Source organism: Chiloscyllium plagiosum, chromosome 5 (assembly GCF_004010195.1).
Source record: "Chiloscyllium plagiosum isolate BGI_BamShark_2017 chromosome 5, ASM401019v2, whole genome shotgun sequence".
Lineage (NCBI taxonomy): Eukaryota > Metazoa > Chordata > Chondrichthyes > Orectolobiformes > Hemiscylliidae > Chiloscyllium > Chiloscyllium plagiosum.
In genome coordinates, this window is record NC_057714.1 from 54125068 (window position 1) to 54140640 (window position 15573).

At 40.4% G+C, this 15573-nt stretch overlaps 1 protein-coding gene across 5 annotated transcripts in view; it reads left to right on the forward strand.

Moving 5' to 3' along the window:
* The window catches only part of LOC122549908 (tensin-3-like), a 434491-nt gene that overhangs the window by 404337 nt on the left and 14581 nt on the right, over nucleotides 1-15573 (forward strand). For all 5 annotated transcript variants that reach the window (XM_043690124.1, XM_043690125.1, XM_043690128.1 and 2 more), the window contains 3 exons: nucleotides 179-353; nucleotides 9750-10432; nucleotides 13623-13721. In XM_043690124.1, coding sequence (XP_043546059.1) covers nucleotides 179-353; nucleotides 9750-10432; nucleotides 13623-13721 — 957 coding nt within the window. The remainder of the gene's footprint in view (nucleotides 1-178; nucleotides 354-9749; nucleotides 10433-13622; nucleotides 13722-15573) is intronic.

Here is a 15573-nt window from a genome sequence, read left to right on the forward strand (position 1 = left end):
ATCAGTAACTTGCCTCTTGCTGCACTATAACTAGCTTGAGATATTATGCTTTAAAACACATCAAACCTGTGTGGAAGTCATTCACTTCATTTCACGATGGAACACACTTTTGGACTTGACAGCAAAGCTGATCACAGTTATTGAATGTACTTACACCAAATGTGTCTTTACTGCACAGAATCTCGAAGTTACATGGAAGGCATCAACCATACAGTGGTGGGATCAGACGGTGCTGTGGTGACAAACCCTGTTCTGTACAGCAGTGATAGCCCAATGACTAATTCATCTTTCCAGCGATCTTATGGCGCAGCATGCTCAGCCTCTGCCAGCAGCCAAATCCCCAGAACAAACAGGTGGGAAAGCTTTTAAAGATTTAGATTTCTGTGCATATTTATACGTTAAAAGCTCCAAATTGAAATACAATATTAACTTGACTTCTTGACAGTATTAGAACTCAGATAAAGAATGAATGTTAAATTTGATGCTTTTTCAATGAATGAGGTTTTAATGGGAGATGTATTTCATCAGACAGCTGTTTCTGTAATGCTTCCGACTTCAGAACCAGAAGTCAGGAGGACAGGAACTATTTCCATATGAATTTTTTTAAGCCTTGCAAATACAGAAAAACATTTTGACACCAAACAACAGTGCTTCTTAGATTCACTTTTTGTTTAAAGCTAGTGCTGTTTTTCAAACGTGGAAGGATTTGTTTTCCTGGGTTATAATTGTTGATTTTCACCAAAAGCACATGCAGTATCCAAAATAAAAGCATGCTTGTTTTGCTGTCAACATTTTTACTGAAGTGGCATTGTAAGCCATTTATGCTATTAGGCTTGGTTCTAGGACTTTAGTGCAGAGTGGTGTTTGGATGTGCCATGGTTCTATATTACTTGCAGCTATGAGGAAGATGAATGGATCGTCCTAGCATCTGGACCAAGCCTGTGTCCATATTGTTGCAACATTGATGGGCAATCTGTGGCAAGAGGGTTGTGTATTTTGTCAGAATAATCTGACCAGTATGTGGAGCTCATGTTTCCGAGTGCAAGTTGGTTGGGTTGATTAGTTATTCTGATACCAATATTTAATTTGAAATCTGCTGAATTTAAATCCATTGGTCTTCCTTCTGCATACCACACTCATCATACACACTAACTCAATAAATTTAGAGAAGACTTTGTGTGTAGGTAAAAAATGTTATTCTATGTTTTGATTGTGCATAATCATAAGTAGTTCCTTTCCTTACCTCATTATAAACTCTAGAACTTATGATAATCTCCACCTTGGTTCTCGTGGGTGTTTTTGTTATTTATGACAAACCTCATTATAAAAGGTTTGAGGCTAAAGGACTTTATGTAGTGACCTTTTGTTTGGAATATTAAGCTTAACACCTACAAGATGACTTTCTCTGACTATGCTGTTAAATTAATTTGCCATAGACCTGTCACAGATTTGTAGAATTTTCAGTTAAAACTCAGAGTTCAGGTTTCATATCTCATCTGCAGAAAATGGATTGAGTAACAAATATCAGAAGCCAAATTAATTAAAGGCAGTTGCAGTCCAAGTCTGATTACAATCATTAAAACAGAATATCTCATGTTTTAGTAATTGATCATACTTGTCTTTATTTCATAGACTGAAAGAGTACAGTAATAGTTCATTGGGCCTATTTTGCTGTTTCTAGTTTTTATTGCAACAGATTCCCAATTTATTCCATAATAATGAAAGCAAAAAACTCTAAATGCGAGGATAAAAACAAAGTGCTGAAAAACCTCTGCATTGTGGCAAGAGAAACAGAGGTGAATCTAGCATCAATCGGCTCAGTGCGAATTGCATTGAGTTGTTTTGGGGGTTATTTTCACCATGGCGTCGAGTGAGATTTCTGGTCGTATCTTACCAAATGTACATCATAACCGACCTACCCGGCCTCATGGGGTCTCTCATGTCTGATTCTATCCTGATTTCACTATGTGCTGTTCCCAAAGCAACTCACCACTTAACGGAAAACCAGTGAAAGTCTAGAATGCCTTGCCTTGTTACACCTTTCTAAGGCTGCTGTGCACTCGGAGAGGTGCTGGTAATCCAGCATTGGCCCTTGCTGTCAACATCCTGGCACAGCAACCATAAAGCCACTCCCTCACACCAAACAACCCTGTTCTCTTACCCTAGTCTATGTGTAACCACCATGCCACATACTTCGCTGTGCTTAGACCTTTCCCATCTAAACAACTTCTTCGAGTCCCTACTACTGTTTCCCCAGTGCCCGCATTTTTGTCCTTGTCCAGGAGGGTTTTTATTGATAGTCAGCAAAAAGGGAGCACGAGAAACAAATAGACGCTACAGTTTATAACAACAAATGCGAACCAAATGCTGGCATGTTAACCTTGATAGTCCATGATGGTCTTTTGTACCCATCTTCCATTGAGTGGAACCAAGTGTCGATCGTGACCTGGCTGCCTAATGCTGCTGAAGTCTGTCATTCACAAGGAGAGCTTCCTTCAGCTCTTCCTCCAGTGTCTTCATCCTCCAGTGTCCTCGTCCTTCTCCTCAGAAGACTGCTCCCATTCCCCTGCCAAATCTTCAGGACACAGTATGCCAAGATGGTGTGACAAACTCTATCCAGATTATTGTGGAGGATCCCATCAGACTGTTCCAATCTGCAGAACAGCATCTTCACCAGCCCTATCATCTGTTCCACCGTGGCCCTGGTCAAGGCACATGCCTTGAAAGTGCTACACTGACTGAGGGACCAATGCATTACAACCAAAGAGACGTGCTTGTCATGTTTCGACCCCAACCCACTGCAACTATTCCCCTTTCCATTGCATTCATTAGAGATCTTCGCCATATGTATGTGGCAGTGATATTCTCCAATTAGAGTGTATCAGAGAGCTGCCATGATGGTCATGAAGGATTGGCGAAAGTTGATACCACTATCAGTGGACAAGTTGTGCATGCAGTTAGTGGAACAATATAGATGCTCCTCATCATCAAGGAACCTGCTTTGATTTCCCACGTAGAGCTTTCTCAACATCTAGTGTATTTGGTACATTTGAAAAATAGGAAGCTGAACATGAATGAGATGAGCTGTGCAGTAAATAAGGCACTTTAGCAGCTATAATCCCCCTTACTGGACAACAGGCCACTGCCTTGCAAGAAACTTAACTCACTGTTTGGCAGATGCATTAAAGATGGAGGGAGATGCTTTTGATGTTGAGATAGACCTCACATGGATATCGCATCTAATTCTGCAGAAATCTCACCATTTCCCATCCCTCTCAGACTCCTTTAAGGTTCCACCCAGAGTTCAAGTTTGTGTCCAATGACCCTTGTTTGGAACTCAATCCAACTTGTTCCAAAGCTTGACCCATTCCTCATATTTCAAAAAACTCTTTTCCCTTCAAGTATTTTACCAGTTCTTCTTGGAAGTTTCAGCCACCATCTTGACAGATAACATTCCATAACAATGCATTGCTTAAAAGAATACTTCCTCATATTGTATCTTGCTCTTTTGCTGGTCACTTTTAATTATTACACTGCTAATGAAATAATTTATTTCATTTATACAATCTGCACTGCTAATTTTGAACACACCTGCCTATTTCCCCTCAACTTCCCCTGCCCTTCACTGCTTATTACAGAACAATGTAGGCTCTAAGATGGGATGCTGAGAGGTGACCTTATAGAGGTTTATGAAATCATTGGGGGGGGGGCGTGGATAGGGTAAATAGACAAGCTGTTTTCCGTGGAGTGGAGGAGCACAGAACTAGAGGGCATAGGTTTAGAGTGAGAGGGGAAAGATTTAAAAGGGACCTAAAGGGCAACTTTTTTACGCATTGGGTGGTGCATATATGGAATGATCGGCCATTGGAAGTGGTGGAGGCTGGTACAATTACAACATTTAAAAAGCATCTGGACAGATATATGTGCAGAAAGGGTTTAGAGGGATATGGATCGAATGCTGGCAAATGAGATTAAATTAATTTAGGATATCTGGTTCATGTGGACAAGTTGGACCAAGGAGTCTGTTTCTGTGCTGTACATCTCTCTCTAAGATTGTAAGACCAGGTCACAAGGTGGGAATTCTGCAATGAGAAACTCAACTGAGTCCTCAAAGACAGTTTACCATCCACAGGGCACAACACAGAGTAGCAGCAATATGTACCATCTACAATATTGCACTGCAGCAACTCACCAAGGCTCTTCAGCACCTAGCTAGCCCATGACCACCCAGAAAGATGTACATGACAGCATCAACGTTGTCAAGACACTTTCTATCCTGATTTAGAACTATACTGTCATTTGTTGACTGTTGGTAGGTCAAATCCTGAAACTCTCTCTAACAGCACTGTAGGTGCACTGCAGCAGTTCAAAAAGGGCCTCAGACACTGCTTTGTTGAGGGTAATTAGGGTTAGCCAACAAAGTCTGGTGTTGCCATGATCCTTACATCCAGTGAACGAATAAAAGTCCCGGGTCATGATCTCTTTACATAACCAAAGTCCTGTATCCCTAGTATTTATGTAGCAAATCAGGAATAGTAGTGTAATGGTTATAGTACAGTGCTAATAAATCAGAGACTTGAATAAATAGTGGGATGACACAAGTTCAAATCTGTCAGAGCAGCTGGAGAATATAAATGTACTTGATTAAATAAGTCTGCAATAAAAAGAAAAGCTTGTTTCAGAAATGGTGAACAAGAAATTGTGGTTAAAACCCATTTGGTGACTAATATGCTTTAGGGAGTAAAATCTTCCATCTTTACCCAGACTGACCTGTATGTGACTTAAGACCCACAGCAATGATGTTGACTCTTACCTGCCCCCTGAAATAACCTAGCAAGCCACACGTCACTGGCTTTTCCAGTGGTACACAAATTTTATGAATAAACAAAAATAATCTACATCCTTTCCAATGCTTTGGCTCCTTGGCTTAGAATTTGTGGTTAGCTATGAAAGAATACAGTCACTTTTCTTCAAGGTTAGAAATGTGAATGTACCAACCCAACAGAGACTGCAGTAGTTCTGCAGGGTCATTCACCACAGATTTCTCCAGGGCAATTAGGGTTGCACAATGCATGCTGACTTTGTCAGCAACACTGTCATCCATAATACCATACCAGTACAGTAGCGCCTCGACTTACGAACTTAATCCGTTCCAGCACCCGGTTCGCGAACCGAAAAGTTTGCAAACTGAATCAATTTTTCCCATTTGAATTAATGTAATTCCAATTGATCCATTTCGCCATGTCGTACTGCTTAGCGAGATCAGATACGCGAGCATCATTCTCGTGTTTAGCTATTATTTCCTTCTTCGTTTCTACAGTAATACGTTTAGGCTTCTTAACACCACTATCACTACCACTTTTCACTTTCTTGGGAGCCATAATGAGGGCTAATTTAATGCAAAAATCAAAAAAAAATTCTTAAGAATGCTTGGATGTAGCAACGAACGATGTTCACAGCACGCGCGCCAAGGACGAACTGAATGAGATCACACGGGGCCCAGAGAGCTTTTGCGTCAAAGTGCGCATAGCAAAGCAGAACAATTAAACCACGTGGTCGCGCACGGGCTTTTTGCGTTCGTACCTTCGTTCATACCTTGAATTTCGTACGTACGTTGAAGTAAAATTTTACGTATAATCCTGTTCGTAAACCGATTTGTTCGTGAACGGGGTCGTTCGTATGTCGAGGCGCTACTATATTCCATATAATCGCATCAAGTAAAGAAATTAGTCGGATATCTCCACAAAACATGAAATAAATCCATTATTCTACAATTCTTCGAAACTGAAGTTCTCAAATAAAATAATAAATATGAAGCATCTTCACGACAGCAGTTAAACACACAAACTGCTTTCCCGTGAGCCCTGTTCCTTCATCGGCTTCTGTGCATTAGCCAAATATTGAAGCAGGCACTCTACTTGTGTGTGGTACACTACTGTTCCTGAAGAACGTTTACTGCCTGGCATCTCCTAAAGGGGCTCAGTTGGTATCTGTGGCATGTGTGAATGGACCAAACAACCACAAAACTTTTAACCAGTCATGATTAGCAAATCCTCTACTGAAGCAAACAATATCAAGGGATGTATAACTTGAAACATTTAAATTCATTTTGAAATTATCTAGGGAATGTGAACTGAAGAAAAACGAAAATGTGTGTATAAGAAAGCAAGATACAAAATACAAAGAAAATGTTATTTTAATAAAAGGTGATCTCCAACAGTCATTATACTCTGAAGGAATAACACCACCAATGTTGAAGACCTCGATCCCCACCCTCCCCTGCCACAAGTTTGCAAATTAAAATTTTTAATACCACAGAGGTTGCTCTAAGCCATTAAGACCTGGATCATTAAAACTGTGGGCGGCACGGTGGTTCAGTGGTTACTCACAGCACCAGGGACCTGGGTTCGATTCCAGCCTCAGGCGACTGTCTATGTGTAGTTTGCACATTCTCCCTGTGTCTGTGTGGGTTTACTCTGTGTGGGATGCTCTGGTTTCCTCCCACAGTCCGAAGATATGCAGGTTAGGTGCATTAGTCAGGGGAAATGTAAAGTAATAGGGTAGGGGAATGGGTCTGAGTGGGTTACCCTTCAGAGGGTCGGTGTGGACTTGTTGGGCCAAATGGCCTGTTTCCACACTGTAGGGATTCTATGATTAAACATGAATTCATTCTTGAATATGTCTGCCCTAACTTTTTCTGGAGTGCTGTGTGGATTAGTACCAAAACATGAATTACTTGCATACATTTTAATGATGAAACAGTGATTTTATCAATGCATAGAAGCTGATAGAGGAACAGGGTTCATGGGAAAGCAGTTTCTATGTTTAACTGCTGTCCTGAAGATGCTTCATATTTATTATTATTTGAGGACTTCAGTTTTGAAGTGTTATGGAATAATGGATTTATTTAAAGTTCTGTGGAGATACCTGATTAGTTTCTTTAAAGTGAATCATTTGAAGGTCAACTGTGAACATTGAAGGTTTTTAAAAATGAAGTTTACTAGAAATCATGTGACTTGCGAAAACCACTGTTTTACTGGCTGTTTGGCTTGGGGTTTGTTCTGGTCTTCAGTGGGCAACAAGTTTGTGAGGAAAGATCTGCCCAGATAAGATTTCCTGTTTCTGAAAAAAAAACACTGTTGGATAACACTTCACAATGTTATATTTCCTCAGCAGTTGTGTCTGCCAAGATATCAGGGAAAACTCTTTATGTTTAGTGACCCATCCACAAGTACCATCCTGCAGGACTGGAGAATGATATGAATATTTCACTCCTGGTTATTTCCCCTTCAAAGACTAACATCCAGTGGAAAAAGTGTTTCCCAGGAAGTGGGTCTTTGCAGAGTAATCCCTTTTTATCCTTTAGCAGATACGTTAACATGAGTGTTTGTGTTTTCTTTTATTCATTTGTTGGATGTGGACATTGCTCGGCCAGCATTTATTGCTCATCCTTAGTTGCTTGCTGTGGACTGACCCACAATGCCATTAGGAAGTGAAGAGAGAATGTGAGTGAGAGTGTGTGTATGTGTGAGAGGTTAGAGGAATAGATATTTATACCTCCATATTACAGACCTGGAATTAATCACCAGTGTAGTCCTGCCACTTAAGCATCATAACCTTTCTTTGTTCTGTCTGTTTGTCCTGAAAAGGAGTGACATTTTGCAGAGTTCATTGATACTCGGTTTCCATAGGAACCTGAAAAGAAATCCAAAAACTCAGACATGCCAGATATGTTAATACAGTGCTTCAGTATGACTATGGCCTTTCCATGACTCCTCATATAATTACCATTACCTGGCAACCATAAAATGTTTTGGATTTAGGAATTAAGGTTAGGAAATGGTATGCCAGATGCTGTGCCTGAACCTAGTATTTAAATAAAGCTCTCACTTGTTTGAGGCAGATATTACCAATGTCATCATTCCTCGTCTGCAGGAAGTATGTGTGAAAAGTAGTGGGCAGAAATGCAGACATGCAGATATCTGCTCACTTTTCCAAAAAGCTCACTTTTCCAAATGGGGTCAGGCAATTTTGAGCTCTTGTCTTTGATAATCTTGATTAGAAAATCAAGGCTTCACTGCCAAGGTGAGATCACTCTCATGCAAAGCTTAAGAGCTCCTGCAGTGTTGTCACCAGGGTTTCGATAACTTGTAACATCCCAGGTACTGAATAGGGATCTCTTTGCATGGACCAGCAAGCTGGCTGAATGACTAATTTGAGACTGTTTGCTTCACTTCATTTTGCACTTACTTGCTATCACACGTTTCTATTTTGCACCTGTTCATTCCTTTACTAAGTAGTTTTGCTTTCTGAAGAATTTCTGTCGTTTTTTCTTTTGATAAAGTACTTTGTGAACAAAATATTAGCGTTGTAGGGGTGAAATTTATGGGGATCTTCAACTTGTTCATCATAACTTTGATGGAAGAACCACATAAATCTCAGAACAGCAGCATAAAAACGCAATACCATGTTCCTGGAAGTTCACAGGACTCTTCGAACAAAGTTAGAGCAGAAGGGCCTTCATGGAATTTTACTCTCTATGTATCCTGTGTTGGACAAGAGCCACAGACCACTCCCGACAGCAATTTCTACCATAAGGCAAGTATGGTGCATAAACACTACTTCTTCCCAAACTAGCTCAAATCACATTTTCCCCACATAAAGTGTCTTTAAAAGCAAAAACGTTTTCTTCTATACTGTGGGTGAAGCTCTTAAAATGCATGGTAAATAATTCTGCTGTTTCCCACAGCAGAACAGTAAAACAGATAGGTGCTGCTTCCTTGCTGCACTCAAAAATAAAACTTTCAGAGTGTCTGCAAAAATAAAACACATGCCATCAATCAAACGAGGAAAAAGAAGTGCCCACAAAAAAATTACAAGATTGAGAACCTCTACTTAAATGCAATTCATTTTGACCAAAAAAAGTTAATCTCCCTCCCCCCCCCCGCCCCCCCCCCCCCCCCCCCCCATCTCAAATCTATTCCCGTCCTCTCTGTGTGCAGCATTCAAACTTTCTTTTCTGTTTCAATTGAATATGCTCTCCGTCAAGGCTAATGTTTTAGTCCAGTGTTAGCAGAATTGAAAAATAGCTACAAAGATATTGTTAATATTTAGGTCATGGAAAACAAGGACTGGCTGATCAGTGGCAAAAAGATATACAGTGGACACTGGTGAGATTAGCAGGATGCTGGAAATCTCAAAAGTAAAAGTTGCTAGAGATGTGGATATCGAAAGCTGCAGCAGACGATGGGCAATGACTTCATTTGGGCTCCAGCATTCTCCATCACCTTGGGCAAGGTTCTGATGAGGAAAAGAAAGACTTCTGAGAGAAAAATCAAGCTCACTGTCCCTCACCCAAATGACTTTTAAAAAAATATTACTTGCATTCATTTTAGAGCATGCAGTAGCTGGATTCGTCGAACTCTTTGCATTGATACTCCTTTGGTCAAAATTCACCATAGATTGAGCTGAGCATTAGTAATTCCAGATTCTGAGTTGCAATATTTTGTGGTGGAATAGCAAAATTAGATACTGTTGTGTTTTTTAAAAAAAACTTCAGTAAATTTGTAGATGATCTGCTTCAGTTATGCTCTACATTTAAGAGGTTGACATTTATCAGTGATTCCACTGTGAATGCGATATTGGATTTTTTCTCAGAGATCTACAAGCATGAATGGCTTTGTAGACTGTAAAACGTACACCTGATGGTATTGAGTTGTATTTATGTGTTGTTTTTGTCTCCCTGATAGCCCACCTACCTGGTTGGACAGTGCCCAGAAAGGAGTGCCACCAGTAAGTGGGATTAGCAGATCAACAGGAAGCTACCTTGGTTCCTCAGAGCTTGGTGTTAACTCCAGAAATACACCAAAAGAGACCTCTATCCTGTTGCAGTTTCCTCCTTCAGGATCGCAAGTTATCTCTCCCATCAACCACACTGTTCACGTTAGTAGTTCTGAGCGACACACTTCAAATCTACAACAGAACAGTGCTGGAGGAAGCCCTGCATTGCATCCTTTGCCTGCAGATTCCAGTAAACAGGGTTACTTGCACTATAATGTTAATCGTGGACTTCAGTATGATGGAGAACAAGCCATACTACCTAGTCTTTCTGCAGGATCAAACAACACTGCTGCAAACATGAATTCCCAAGCAACTAGTTTCTTGGGTAATGGTAGTCTGCAAGAGGGAGTGCTTTCAGCAGTTAGTGGCCAAGCACAAAGCAGCGCAACACTGATGAATGATGCTTTGAGTCTGAATGTGCATCCTCCACTACCAGAGAAGAAAAGGATTTCAGAGGGAGATCATTCAATTACCTCTGTCTCACCAGCTTCAAGTGGATTTTCCAGTCCCCACAGTGGAAGTACTATCAGCATTCCATTCCCCAGTGTCCTTCCCGACTTTTCTAAAGTCGTAAATACTTCTGTTGCACAAGGTAAATGTTTTGATTGTTGTATCCTACTGCGTGGTTGTTTAAAAGGTTCCATATCCATCTATGCTCACAGTAAGTTAATACTTTTATTTAAATACTTGACATTTGTCATACAATTGTTTACAGAGAATTAATATATTTTTTATATATATAATTAACTTTCACTTGTGGCTCCACCCATTTCCTTAGTAGGGTTATAAAGGACAGTTATTGGAAAGCCACATGCTGTGTGCCCAACCCACCCACAGTTAGAGAACCAGCTCCTGTAAAGGCAACAATTACATCTGGTTTACATTCCATGGTTGTTGCTGAGTTAACACAACCAACAACAACACCAATGTAATTTAACAGGCACTTTGAGTACCCTGTTGTCATTTGGTTTGATTTTTGATTCTCCCAATATTGAGTTGGAAGAAAATTTTAAAAAGATTGGTATCCAAAACAGGGAGTGTTAATTTGCAAAGTGTTGGGAATGAACTGAGCATTTCCAATCATATGTGCTCACTGCTGAGGTACTCCAGTCATTTTAAATGAGTGCACACTTCAGGAATATAGTTTGGATTTTCAGGTTTGCCACTGAGCTTGGATTTGCGACAGAGTTTAACTGTGGCATTACCATTGAATTTGTAAATATTTACTAACTGTTAGGAAAATTCGGTTTCCTAGTTTGTATTTTTGGAACGAAGGTAGTTGTAGCTCTGATAAGATGGGTTATTTGATTAATGCAAGCCTTGTGATTGCTTTCTCCTATTCAGGATTGGGCTCCAAGTCTGCACTTTCTTCTCCACTGATGAGAGCAACTCTTGACAGTTTTTGAAAACATTTTTAACAATGATTGTCTTCTGGAAGCAGGTGTTTTCAATTACTGCAAATTACCTGAATCTTTATTTCAAAATGTCACCTTCCACTTAGGGAATTCCAGGAGCCTAAAGGAGGGGGAAAAGACCAGGACTTTAATTTCCAAGCACAGGGGTTACATTCAGTGGGATGCACAGTGAATCTAAATTTCCTTTCTGGCCACTCTGAGCAAATGCAATTTATAATAAAAGAATAAATTCTCCATGTCTAAAACAGGCCAGTCAGCATGAGTAAAATGATACCTAAGGTCATGTTGCTGGTGGAAACAAAACCCTTTACTATCTGAATATCTAAGTTTGGGTTGTTGGCTGCTACCTTAAAATAATCAATCCTAAACCTTCAGTATTTTTAATTTCTCCTTGGTGATTCCCGGCCAGAGTGCAGTTTTTTTAGAGCTATGTTCTACCAGTATTTTGAAGACTCGGAAATTCATTACGTTTGAGGCAAAGGAGAAGTAAGGTCAAAGTGAATACGGGGGGGAATAAACAATTGTGACGAGAATCTCAAAATCTTTTTTAAAAATCTTGATCTTAAAAAAAAAAAGTCGACACCACAAGATTTAATTAGTGCTGCATCTACTTAAAATAAATAACTGAAATTTTGAAACGTGGCTGGATGCTTTGTGCTGCCAGACACTAAACTGAAAGGCCACTCCAATGTAAAACTGACAGCTGTTCAGTTGTAACTTCTGCAGTCACAGCTGGAGGACATTGTCAGTGTTGCTGTAACTATGGTGTTAGTCATTTGTATCACCTCATTATCATCCTTTAAGCTCTGTGGTCCCCTTTTCTGTTATTTTTAACCATTTACACCCCCTCCATTCCAGAAACCATTGATTATTTTTGGTGGAATAAGTTCAGGGATGCATGGAACATGATTATCATGTCCACAGAATTGTTATTTGTGTGTGAACTCAGTGGCATGGTGGCTCAGTGGTTAGCACTGCTGCCTCACAGTGCCAGGGGCCCAGGTTCGATTGCAGCCTCAGGCGACTGTGGAGTTTGTACATTCTCCCTGTGTTTGCATGGGTTTCCTCCGGGTGCTCCGGTTTCCTCCCACAATCTAAAGATGTGCAGGTTAAGTGAATTGGCCATGCTAAATTGCCCAGAGTGTTCAGGGATGTGTAGGTTAATTAGGGGTTTTGGGGGTAGATAGGGGTAAATATAGGATAATAGTGGGGGGATAGATCTGGGTGGGTTACTCTTCGGAGGGTCAGTGTGGACTTGTTGGGCCGAAGAGTCCGTAACCACACTGTAGGTAAAACATTAAACATTAGGGGAATATTCAGCCCTTTCCTGGCTGTAAATCCAAACACACGTTCAATGAGTAGTGGCAGCAAACCGAACCATGTTTAGTTTCTCCTTTCATAATCCAGTGGGGATGAGGCTTATTCTCACAGTCCTGTTACTGTCCTTGCCAGTATAAGCCAATGACTGAGCTGAAAATGTGTTGCTGGAAAAGCGCAGCAGGTCAGGCAGCATCCAAGGAGCAGGAGAATCGACGTTTCGGGCAAGAAACGTCGATTCCATGCCCGAAACGTCGATTCTCCTGCTGCTTGAATGCTGCCTGACCTGCTGCGCTTTTCCAGCAAGACATTTTCAGCTCTGATCTCCAGCATCTGCAGTCCTCACCTTCTCCTAAGCCAATGACTGAACATGTAATCTCCTGAAATGTAGGTCTCAACTTATGGAGGGCAAACAAAAGTTTACAGAGGAAACTCGATTATCTGGCATTCAATTATCCAAATATTAATTACCTGGCAAGATCGCAAGGTCCTAATGCTCAGCTAAAGTATGTTATCCAGCATTTGATAATCTGGAATTAGATTAACAGAATGAAATACTACCTGCCCGTGTTGTTTGGATAATCGAGGTTCCTCTGTATATCATTTTTTAAATACCTGTTCACAATATCAAACACATTTTTTTCCTCTTTCAATGATATGGTAATTTTGTAAACCTGATAAATAAGATGCATGTATGTCGGTGCCACTTCAGTGATTATTTTTAAAGCTGGATAAGGCTGAAGCCCTAAGAAAGTAATTTTGAAATAATTATTATCTTAAAGCTAATGAGGTAAGATTTTTTTGATAGCAGGCAATGCTGTAAACACTCAGCCAAACTTGCAATGTCTGTGGAGAGAGAGAAGCTGTTAACCTTTTGAGTTAATTACCTGACCTCATTTCACTTTGAATTCTGAATTGTGTTGCAAAATGGGTTCATATCATCTGATTGTTTCATCAATCATCATCTGTGTTCATTTTTGCAATATGAAATTGAAACTGAAATTCCAAAGTACATCTTCCATGAATTGATTATTTTTTCTCCCACTTTAGTTACAGAAACTGCTTTCTCGTCTGACAAACATGTCACTGTAAAATTTGTACAAGACACGTCTAAATTTTGGTACAAACCCGAAATATCACGTGAACAAGGTGAGATGGAGGCACTTTCTGTTTCAGTGAAGTCTGAGTAACTAAAAGATCAAGTAGCATACAGAGTGATCTAATCTTAGCTGCCTATTATTAATTCCAGTTTTTGAGTGAGTGCAAACTGGAATAGGAAACTTGCAAGACATATGAGAATGTGCAACTACTAATTTAGCACAGTAAAGGTTTCCAATCCCTATTGGACTACAGGTAAGAAAAGTGAAAGTGATTCCTTTCCTGATCATTATTGATGACAATGACAAGCTGGACATATTTAACACAAGATATCTTCTCATAATATGTCATTGCCACAATCAATGACTAAAAATTTGTCAAGGATCCCAGCTCATTAATTTACCTGGGGTAGTATGTTCAATACTGCTTCTGTTATTAGACCGGAAACGATGATGTATGTACAATATCATTGGTCCGATTTGCTGACTAAGAAATAATTTTAATGGCTTACTAACAACTTAGCTCTGTAACGTGTCCAGTAAAATCATCTTTTTTGCTCATTCTGTATATGGAAATCATGCATGCCTTATGCATCTGTTGTAATCTGTGATGTCACTGGAAACGTGTCATAGGAATTAATTTTTTTTAAAAGTCATGTTGATTTCTTCTGATTTCAATCTGTGAATCTGAAAACCTGCCTCAGCAGAGCTGTATTTTGACATTGATCTCAGTCTGCTTAATGGCAAGTGTATAGCCTAAAGAGTGGAGACAAGATTAAGTGAATTCTGATTCAGCAGCAGATTAGTAAGCAACATATTTTGCAGTATTTGTGCCTCACAAATCTTATTGAGTTCTTTGAGGAGGTGTCAAGACAGGTCAATGACAGTCGAGCAGTGGATGTGGTGTATGTGAACTTTCAGCAAGGCATTTGATAGGGCTCCCCATGGTAGACTCATTCATAAAGTCAGGAAGTATGGGATACAGGGAGATTTAGCTATCTGGATTCAGAATTGGCAGGCTGACAGAAGGCAGAGAGTGGTTGTAGATGGAAAATATTCTGCCTGGAAGTCAGTGTTGAGTGGGGTCCCGCAGGGCTCTGTTCTTGGGTCTCTGCTCTTTGTAGTTTTTATAAATAACTGGGATGAGGAGGTTGACGGGTGGGTTAGTAAATTTGCAGATGACACAAAGGTTGGAGGTGTCATCGATAGTATAGAGGGCTACTACAGGCTGCAGCGCAACAAAGACAGGATGCAGAGCTGGGCTGAGAAATGGCAGGTGGAGTTCAACTTGGATAAATGCAAAGTGATGCATTTTGGAAGATCAAACTCGAATGCTGAATAGAGGATTAAAGACAGGATTCTTGGCAGTGTGGAGGAACAGAGGGATCTGGGTGTCCAAGCTCATAGATCCCTCAAAGTTGCCACCCAAATGGATAGGGTTGTTAAGAAAGCATATGGTGTTTTGACTTTCATTAACAGGGGGCTCGAGTTTAAGAGCCGCGAAGTTTTGCTGCAGCTCTACAAGTCCCTGGTGAGACCACACTTGGAATATTGTGTCCAGTTCTGGTTGCCCTACTATAGAAAAGATATAGAGGCTTTGGAGAAGTTGCAAAGAAGGTCTACCCGGATGCTGCCTGGACTGGAAAGCTTGCCTTATGAGGAAAGGTTGAATAAGCTCGGACTTTTCTCTCTGGAGAGAAGGAGGAAGAGAGGAGACCTGATCCAGGTGTACAAAATAATGAGAGGAATAGATAGAGTCAATAGCCAGAGACTTTTCCCCAGGCAGGATTGACTGGTACGAGAAGTCATAGTTTGAAGATATTAGGAGGAAGGTATAAAGGAGACATCAGAGGTAGGTTCTTTATGCAGAGAGTTGTGAATGCATGGAATGTGTTGCCAGCTGT